Source organism: Physella acuta, unplaced genomic scaffold, assembly GCF_028476545.2.
Source record: "Physella acuta isolate Inbredline_101_S28 unplaced genomic scaffold, ASM2847654v3 ptg000619l, whole genome shotgun sequence".
Classification (NCBI taxonomy): Eukaryota; Metazoa; Mollusca; class Gastropoda; family Physidae; genus Physella; species Physella acuta.
Window position 1 is genome coordinate 2,976 of NW_026732138.1, and position 10,694 is coordinate 13,669.

At 32.7% G+C, this 10,694-nt stretch overlaps 1 protein-coding gene across 1 annotated transcript; it reads left to right on the forward strand.

Moving 5' to 3' along the window:
• Window positions 1–1,631: 1,631 nt before the first annotated feature.
• On the forward strand, window positions 1,632–9,500 carry LOC131947981 (synaptotagmin-15; the record flags this gene model as incomplete). The annotated part of the gene is given in 7 exon segments (XM_059309418.1): window positions 1,632–1,800; window positions 2,462–2,698; window positions 6,737–6,870; window positions 7,616–7,749; window positions 8,010–8,171; window positions 8,527–8,647; window positions 8,889–9,500. Coding segments are annotated over 7 exon segments (1,283 nt in total), but the record flags the coding sequence as incomplete, so codon positions are not given.
• Between the last annotated feature and the right edge of the window lie 1,194 nt (window positions 9,501–10,694).

Here is a 10,694-nt window from a genome sequence, read left to right on the forward strand (position 1 = left end):
CTGATTATTAATATTGATGTGTCTGTGACTTAAATCACAATAGAATAATCAGATTATTAATATTGATGTGTCTGTGACTCAGAAAACATATGATACTTGATATTTCTGCCCGCATCGATTTTCTGAGGCCTACATTTTATGAAACTGAACACTGGGTTGAAATGTATCTCGTATATTTTGGCTATCATTTGAACAGTCTCGAGTTTTCATCTTTAGCCTTTTCAAGAGTCGATTGTACGCACCGTTTCTATTTTTAACTTTATTTATATGCGAAAGATATAAATGTTTTTAATGTGACTTTTAAGCTCTTTCACTTTCTTTGCTGAGAATTTTAGCTCTATAATAATATTTTCCATCTATTGTGTGTGCTTATTTCCCTTATTGTGTGTGCTTATCTCCCTTCCCCCATACATTAGTGTTATAACTTAGCTCCGTGTGCTTTGCGTTAGTCTAGCTCCGTATTATCCGACACTTTTAAAGCTTAGCTTTCCTTTTCCCCTTACGTTTTGTGCAAACCTCGCCACATTTTTCCTCACAACTAAACGGAATTAACCTTTTTTCAACAAGAGTCACCTCCCTTGGTTGTAACTAAATTTCCGACTGCCATAAACTACCATCACATTTCTTCCTATCGCGGTAGCTTACCCCGTGTACTCATAAAATAAAAACCACTTTAACAAAACCTGAGAGTGACTTCCCCTCGTGCTGCCGCCCACTTGTTTGTCGTCTGATGTCGCCGGTGCGTGGGTGACCAGTGTCCTTGTCCATCTCGCTTTATCCATCTTCACCTTGTATGTTTTCGCTGACGACGCTATTTACCCCTCGCCCCGGGCTTTTAATATAAGAATTGTAATTGTATTGTACTCCAGCAAGCCGCCATTCGCCCTGGGTCGGGTAGCCTCGAGATGACAGCTATTATTGCTAAATTCTAAACATGACTCATGGCCAAGTGTTCTAATTCAGATTTATAAAAAAAAAAAAAAACCTCTTTATTTCATCGGTTTTATAAACATTTTAGTAAGCCTACCATGGTTAGACTATTGCTGTGATCATAGGCATATCTACTGGTGGGGGTGGGGTGGTTAGGTGCGACCACATTCCCACCCTCAGCAAACCGAGAAAATATTATTTATCTTTCCATTTGAAAATGACCTTTTCGAAACATTTCAACATTTGTTTTTCCTTATAAAGTTCTTTTTGCTACCAAAGTAATGATAGTGTAATAGTGAGTTTTGAGTAAACTACATAATTAAATTCATCTTTTGAATTATTAAAATATTTCAATCTAAACGAAGCGAGTCATCTAGTTTGGATTATCAGAACTGGTTTAGCAATGATTCCTTGTTATGACTAACACGGGTGATCTCCCTGAAACAATACTATGGATAGACTAGACCAGCGTTTTGGGGTATTATTTCAAATTGTATTTTGATTATAATTTATCAGGGAATTAAGTATTGCGCAAACATGATAATTGATAAACACTTTTCTGACGACAGGGAGGTAACTGCACGCAATCACACAGCATACAGGGTATAATTTGTATCGATTATTTTTTCGTATTTACAGTTTATAGCTTCTTCAATTATTGTCACATTTTTATAAAAAAAAATGTTTTTTTTTTTCCGCAGCCTTATCTTTGGGCATCGTGTGCGCATGTGCGGTCGCCGCTATCGTCATCTGTGTGGCTGCGGTGCTGTGGTTCAAGATTCGACGCAAACGTCAGAAGCTGCTCCATGATTTGACGTTTGACGATGGCTCGGAGGAATCCAAGAGCACCAAGTCTGCACCCGCCTCCAGGTTCGAGTCTTCAGAGTTATTTTTAGCATGCGCGTCACGAGATAATTAGTTTATGTGTTATTGGTGTTTGTTGAAGTTATAGGCGGGGGGGGGGGATCGACGACGAAAGCGGTAGAAATATAAGTGCGAGCATAATTTGATTTAATATGTGATAGTTTGTGGTCTTCCATACATGTTACGGACGTGGATGGGGTGGGGGTTTGACTTTTTTAAAGATGAGCTATGTGTGGATAAGGTCGGAGCTGAAAAAATGTGACGGTGTATATATTAATAGGCCTAATATTTTCTCAAGGGAGAAGTATTTTAAAAATTTCCCAATTACCGTGGACATGAAACGCGTCTGTGTTTCTTTTTGACGTAATTTAGGCGAAAAAGTGATGTGGATTCTTGTAGCCCCAACAATAGAGGTGAAGAGGTGGAGTTAAACCAATGGGCTATAGACCTTATAAGGTAAATTCATTTGTAGGCGACCCTCTTATCAATGTTTGGTGTTAGCGCCTGGGCAAACATTCAACAGAATAAAAATAAACAGAAATTGTTCATTCTGTAGAAATAAATGGCAGTTGACACTCTCTGCTAATAATTAATTTTACCCAAATTTAAAATTATAATTTCGTCTATTTAAAAAAAAAACAACTAACAGCAACTATTTCACCTACAGAACACCGTCTCCAAAACTCAGCAAGCGAATGTCCTGCCCAGATGCTCTTAACCTGAAGTCTATTGGCGCCAAAGGAATGCTAGCCCGCTCTCTGACTTCTGATCGTATTCCAGACTTCACTCTACCACCAGAGAGGGTTCAGCCTTGGAGCCCCCATGAAAAGAAATCTTCCAAATTTAACTTCAGCACCCATCAGAGAAGTAACACACTAGGGAGCATTAAACCAGACCTCTACCAGTAAGTTTTGAGAAGCCGTTGAAACTTTTAAAGTTTAAAGACTAGTAGAATTATTAGGGTGTTGATAGCTGTTAGGTTCTTCTGTCTAGGGGTGTATATATAACAACATACAAATATAACGTATACAACAGTAGATAACACTAACACTCTATAATAAGAATAATAATAAGATATTAAATATATATATATATATATATATATATATATATATATATATATATATATATATATATATATATATATATATATATAGTAATAAAATAGTAAAAGATCAAATGGGGTCTACAACATAAATAACAATACTCAACACCACGTTCCACGTCCACAGCCACACTACAACTAACTTCTTCACACACTGGCACACGCTCTGACACCCGTCACACCTCACGTGAACACTTTTCGCTCCATGTAAACACACTCAACTAAGGGATACAACTATACACCAAAGGGAGGGTACCTGTCTTTCCAGCACACAACACACAAGCAGGGGACACGTAAGGGACGTAACAATAGCGTAACAATAGCGTTGCAGTATATTTGTTAAGAATGCTTTTTAATACATTTAATTGGTTAACAATATTTACAGTAAATGCTTGTGGTTTTTTTTTTCTTTTTTTTTTTTTTTTTAATAAAGATACTTTAGGTTGTAGTTTGTTTTCACTGAAGAATATTTAGCTAGAGACATGTTTGTTTCAGCAAAGAATATCTTTTTTTCAAACTTGTTTTCAATGAAAAATAAATTAGGAAGGAGCTTTGTTTAATGAAGAATGACATCAGTTAAAATGTTTGTTTTATAGAAATTATTTAACTTTTTATCAGACAGAGTCTAGTATTTTTGTCATTTTTACTTTCTCGTATATACGAAGTATAGAGAAAGTATTGTAATCGTGCAAAAAAAAAATCGAGATTTTTACAAATCTCGACGTTTTACACCTCACTGATACGGAAAAACATAATTTTGCAATCTTGTCCGTATGTCTGTGTGTGTGTGTGTGTGTGTTTGTCCGTGTGTAAACACGATTACTTGAGTACCGTTACAGCTAGGTTGATGAAATTTCATATATAAGTATTATATCAAAATCGTAGATCCGTATCAACTTTTGAGCGATTTCCGACAACCGGAAGTGGTACTTTTTCTACTTTGAATTTTTCAAAAGCCTATAACTTGAGTACTATTTCAGATAGATAAATGATATATCACATGTAAGTAAAAGGTCTAATTCTCTACCTTCTGTAAAATTTTGAGTAATTTACGTTGACTGGAAGTAGTACTTTACGCTACTTCCGATTTATCAAAAAACTAATGTAAATTTTAAAAGTACTAATAATATTGCGCGCTATTATGCGTTTTTTATTTAGCGTTCACTTGGTGTGCAATTAATTTGTCTACGAGATTTTATTCTATTTTTAAAACTTTAAGTATTTAAAATGGATTAAAAATCATTTCTATAGCCCGAGTTCCCATCCCCTGTTATTTTATATAAGAATATTCGAGAAAGTTTAGGGGAGATCACTCCCGTTTTATTAAAACAATAATATTTAAAAAAAAGAAAATATAGAAATTATTTTAAAAAAAAATAAATTAAAAAAAAAATAAAAAAATAAAAATAAAAATATAGACAAATATTTTAGTTTGAAACAATGTATTAGGTTGAAACTTGTTACTTTCAGTAAAGAATAATTTAGATTAAGCAAGTTTACATTTGTTTTCAGTCACCAAAGTTTCTCTGAGGATGATGTTTACATTTGTTTTCAGTCACCCAAGTTTCTCTGAAGATGATGTTTACATTTGTTTTCAGTCACCAAAGTTTCTCTGAAGATGATGTTTACATTTGTTTTCAGTCACCAAAGTTTCTCTGAGACCATGTTTACTTTTGTTTTCAGTCACCAAAGTTTCTCTGAAGATGATGTTTACATTTGTTTTCAGTCACCAAAGTTTCTCTGAAGATGATGTTTACATTTGTTTTCAGTCACCAAAGTTTCTCAGAGGATGATGTTACTTTTGTTTTCAGTCACCAAAGTTTCTCTGAGGCCATGTGTACATTTGTTTTCAGTCACCAAAGTTTCTCTGAGGATGATGTGTACATTTGTTTTCAGTCACCAAAGTTTCTCTGAGGCCATGTGTACATTTGTTTTCAGTCACCAAAGTTTCTCTGAAGATGATGTTTACATTTGTTTTCAGTCACCAAAGTTTCTCTGAGGATGATGTTTACATTTGTTTTCAGTCACCAAAGTTTCTCTGAGGATGATGTTTACATTTGTTTTCAGTCACCAAAGTTTCTCTGAGGATGATGTTTACATTTGTTTTCAGTCACCAAAGTTTCTCTGAGGACGATGTTTACATTTGTTTTCAGTCACCAAAGTTTCTCTGAGGACGATGTTTACATTTGTTTTCAGTCACCAAAGTTTCTCTGAGGACGATGTTTACATTTGTTTTCAGTCACCAAAGTTTCTCTGAGGACGATGTTTACATTTGTTTTCAGTCACCAAAGTTTCTCTGAGGATGATGTTTACATTTGTTTTCAGTCACCAAAGTTTCTCTGAGGACGATGTTTACATTTGTTTTCAGTCACCAAAGTTTCTCTGAGGATGATGTTTACATTTGTTTTCAGTCACCAAAGTTTCTCTGAGGATGATGTTTACATTTGTTTTCAGTCACCAAAGTTTCTCTGAGGATGATGTTTACATTTGTTTTCAGTCACCAAAGTTTCTCTGAGGCCATGTGTACATTTGTTTTCAGTCACCAAAGTTTCTCTGAGGCCATGTGTACATTTGTTTTCAGTCACCAAATTTTCTCTGAGGATGATGTTTACATTTGTTTTCAGTCACCAAAGTTTCTCTGTGGATGATGTTTACATTTGTTTTCAGTCACCAAAGTTTCTCTGAGGATGATGTTTACATTTGTTTTCAGTCACCAAAGTTTCTCTGAGGCCATGTGTACATTTGTTTTCAGTCACCAAAGTTTCTCTGAGGATGATGTTTACTTTTGTTTTCAGTCACCAAAGTTTCTCTGAGGCCATGTGTACATTTGTTTTCAGTCACCAAAGTTTCTCTGAGGCCATGTGTACATTTGTTTTCAGTCACCAAAGTTTCTCAGAGGATGATGTTTACTTTTGTTTTCAGTCACCAAAGTTTCTCTGAGGCCATGTGTACATTTGTTTTCAGTCACCAAAGTTTCTCTGAGGCCATGTGTACATTTGTTTTCAGTCACCAAATTTTCTCTGAGGATGATGTTTACATTTGTTTTCAGTCACCAAAGTTTCTCTGAGGCCATGTGTACATTTGTTTTCAGTCACCAAAGTTTCTCTGAGGCCATGTGTACATTTGTTTTCAGTCACCAAATTTTCTCTGAGGATGATGTTTACATTTGTTTTCAGTCACCAAAGTTTCTCTGAGGATGATGTTTACATTTGTTTTCAGTCACCAAAGTTTCTTTGAGGATGATGTTTACTTTTGTTTCATTTGTTTCAGTCACCAAAGTTTCTCTGAGGATGATGTTTACATTTGTTTTCAGTCACCAAAGTTTCTCTGAGGATGATGTTTACATTTGTTTTCAGTCACCAAAGTTTCTCTGAGGATGATGTTTACTTTTGTTTTCAGTCACCAAAGTTTCTCTGAAGATGATGTTTACATTTGTTTTCAGTCACCAAAGTTTCTCTGAAGATGATGTTTACATTTGTTTTCAGTCACCAAAGTTTCTCTGAAGATGATGTTTACATTTGTTTTCAGTCACCAAAGTTTCTCTGAGGACGATGTTTACATTTGTTTCATTTGTTTTCAGTCACCAAAGTTTCTTTGAAGATGATGTTTACTTTTGTTTTCAGTCACCATAGTTTCTCTGAAGATGATGTTTACATTTGTTTTCAGTCACCAAAGTTTCTCTGAGGATGATGTTTACATTTGTTTTCAGTCACCAAAGTTTCTCTGAAGATGATGTTTACATTTGTTTTCAGTCACCAAAGTTTCTCTGAGGACGATGTTTACATTTGTTTTCAGTCACCAAAGTTTCTCTGAAGCCATGTTTACATTTGTTTTCAGTCACCAAAGTTTCTCTGAGGATGATGAGCCAAATCTGCCCGAGACTCCCCATGGTCGCCTATGGTTCTCAATGCTTTATGACGGGGTAACAGAACAATTGCAGGTCACTCTTGTAAAGGTGAAAGATTTGCCTGGTAAGATTTGATTCCTTTTTTTTCAAATATACACCAGCTTTATTTTTCAATTAATTATTTTAAAATTTAAATAATAGTTTAAACATTTTAAAAACAAAAACTAATTTTTAGACCCAGCAATTTCTTAATGAAAGAGTGACAGTCAGTAATCACCAACTATTTGTAAAGTTATTTTTCAAACTTGGATTACAAGAACCTTACTCTAGTAAAATAATTCAAAGGAGACGGAATAATAAATGCTATCTTTCAGTGATCTGAATATTAATGACTTGGTTTGATTAATCCAACCTTATAATCTTGGGTTGGATTAAAAATTGATCTTTGACTTAAGCCACCTGAATAGCAGATGATACATTTCTTTGAAACAATGCATATACTGTTTGTATTATTAGTTGGGAAATAACATATTTTTGGTCACAATAGGAGAGTAAATTACACTCTTGAACATACTTATTAATATAATAACTGAGTACATTGTCTTGTAAAAAGTTCAGGCCATGTAAAGTATAATTATGTAGGAAAGATGGTAGTTAACCCCGCTGAAATCATATTAAAGGAAGACTACTTTGTCAGAAAATTTTCTAAGGTAAATTGTAAAGGGACTTAACCCAATAAAATGAAAATGTTTAAAGTTAAAACAATAACAAAATTATAAACTGCATTAGGCATTAAGTTTAAACACCAGAGTTAAACAGAAAATTAAAGTATTTTTATTCATTAAAAACAATCATTATTTTAATTTCAGGTCGAACAAATGGAAGCCAATCAAGAGACCCATTTGTCAAAATTTTTCTTCTACCTGATGAACGTACCTGTAAGGTTTCGAAAGTGAAGAAGAAAACATTAAGTCCAATATTCAATGAGACACACTCATTCCAGGTAGTAGCATCAAAACATCCTTTTGATAGTTAATGTTCTATTATTAGCCAGTTGGTCAACCACTATGCTTGGTAGAATAAGGTAGATGTTGTAGGTAACCAATATCTAAACTAAAGCTAATACTAAATTAACATAATTGATTCCATGTAATATGTTATAGAACAGTAAGGTAAATTAAAACTAATCCTGTACTCTTCTAAATTTAATTTCTAGAATTGTAAGTAATGTATACATTTAACACAAGAGTTTTAATTGTGTAGGTTCCCCCTGACGATTTAAAGAAAAGAGTTCTACGCTTCTCTGTGTACGATGTGGATCGCAGGCGTGTTCGCCACTCACTTGGTCATGTGATGATCAATCTAAAAGGACTTGACCTTACAAAAGGTGAAGTGATGTGGAGTGACCTTGAGCCAATGGTTCAGGTAAGAGTTCATGCCCTTGCTGTCAGCTGATCGTAGAATTGGTTGAAAGATCCTTTTAATATAAACTAACTATTCTATTACACATTTTGTAGCAAGTTCACATTTAATAAATATGAAAAAGAATGTTTTTAAGTAAATTAAAAGACTTGTTTAATCTGAATTACAGAGTCTTTCATAAACAAACATTTTAAATGATGAAGAAGACTGTTGTTATTTCTAATGTAATACAGATGAGAATATTTAAAAGGTTTTTACTAAGTTGATAATTCATGCAACTTTTAAAAAATTTGTAGTAAATGTTTATGAATACTATTGCGTCAAGCAAATTAGAACAGATATACAATTTTATCCTTAGTCTACCTCCTCCCTTGGAGAGCTACAGTTCAGTCTGGTCTATACCCCAACAAGTGAAAAAATCAAAATTGGCATACACAGAGCAAAGAACCTGAACTGTATGGAAGATTACCCTGATACAGGTATGGCTTAGAATTAATTAAGCTTTGCACAGGTGATACAATTAAGTCTGATTAAAAACTTCATCTAGTCATTAGCACTATCTTGCCTTTTAAGTTGTACAGTAATTGAAATCAATATCAATTAACTTTAAAGAACACATATATTAATCATTAAATATTAATAGCACTTGTTTAAGATGTCTTATTTTAATCTCATTTATTGTTTTTTTAAATTGATTTAAAATTGATTTATTTAAATTAGGTGCATATGTCAGAGTTCAGCTTTTCTATGGTCATAAGTGTCATCGAGTCAAGCGTACGGTTCTTCGAAATGGGGGCCAGGAGATCATGTTCAATGAATCGTTGTCATTTACTGTCAACGGAAAACAAATGGATTCTTGTAACATGGTTGTCTCCATTATGCTGACCTGTCCTCGTGCATATGGTAGTGATGATATAGAATATGGTAGAGTAGCCATCGGAGCTTTTATGTACTCCAGGGGTGAAGAGCTCGTACACTGGCAGGAAATGGTTTCACAGCCCAAGCTCCCAAGTACTAAATGGCATTCACTAACATCTCCCCCTTAAAAGAAACATTTTTCACAGAAAATGATCACAACCTTAGTTATAGTTTATGAAACAGCAGTTATTCAGAAAAAGCTGCTAAATCTTGACAATAATCATTGAAAATAATGTTCAAAATTGTTTTTCCAATTATTTTTTAACAAAGTGTCTTTCATGCTTAATGTAACTTACGGTGAAATGTAGCATTTATTTGGTTTTCTACAAGTATTTACGCAGAAGAATTGTTCATGTTTTTTTTTTACAAATAAGTGGAAATAATTCAAATATAATTAACAGCAATAAGTTTCAATTTTAAAAAAAAACAACAGCTATTGTGTACAAAAAAAGAACTTTGGGTCATGACAAATTTAGATGTGTCTTTTTCATATCTGGTGTTAGTTTTAAATAATAATGTAGGCCAGTAAAAAAACAAAAGAAACAAAAGATATGTATCATAATCTAATTTTATTTATTACTTTAATAAGAATAATTTATAATAAAGGTCACAAATTATAGTTTTTCATCAGCTATATAGAATAAATTAGCTTGATTACTAATATGGGGTTTTCTAAGGCTTATGAGTTTTTAAATTGATGTGTTAATTATGGTAAATTTCAACCAGCACTATATAAGCTTTTTGATTAATTAGATAACAAAGAATTAAAACAGAAACATTTTAATTCCATTATCTTTATTTATTTTGGGGAAGATTTTCAAAACAACTCACTAAACATAAAGCGGAACCTAATTTTTAAGCAGTCGATATATAGAAGGAATAGTTAGATTTAAACTGTTATCTCACATTGTACACATTTTTAATGTTCTTGATGGTTCCAAGAGAGTCTATGTAGATTATTCTACAACATGTAATGTTTCAATTTACCAGTATTTACCCTGGTCAAATCTACTTAAAAGTTTAAAGCTGCTGATCATCATACATTAACAATGACCTTTAAGTTTAATTTGAAAATAAATTTATTTTAATTCCCTCGAAAGTTTATGTTTAGCTGCTAATCATTTAAAATGAAAATTTCTCTTTAGTTAAATTTAAAAATAAATACTTAAAAATTCTCTAGAGTTTAATTTTAGTAGTGATCATATTAAAATGAAACAATTTCCTTTTCAAAATTTTAATGTAGCTGTAATTTTAAAATCTAAATTACACTATCATTTCTTATGAAAAATTTTTTCATAGAAAAGTAAACCTATGAAAGAAAGTGGTTAATGTTATATGGTTATAGTTTAGTCTGCATTTATATGGGTAAGATTGGACACATTTTTTAAAAAATGTAGATCACTTTCTTGTCCTTTGCTTTTGTCCATATTTATTGTCAAGTAACACCAATAAAAATTAATAAATATGTTATTTAAATGAAATGCTAAATGTTAATTTTAAAATGAAAAATGCATTTAATATCTGTGTTTTTATTAATATACATTGAAATTTAAAAAAAAAAAATTAGCAATGGTTATTTTGAACGATATTTTGATTTACTAAAAATCT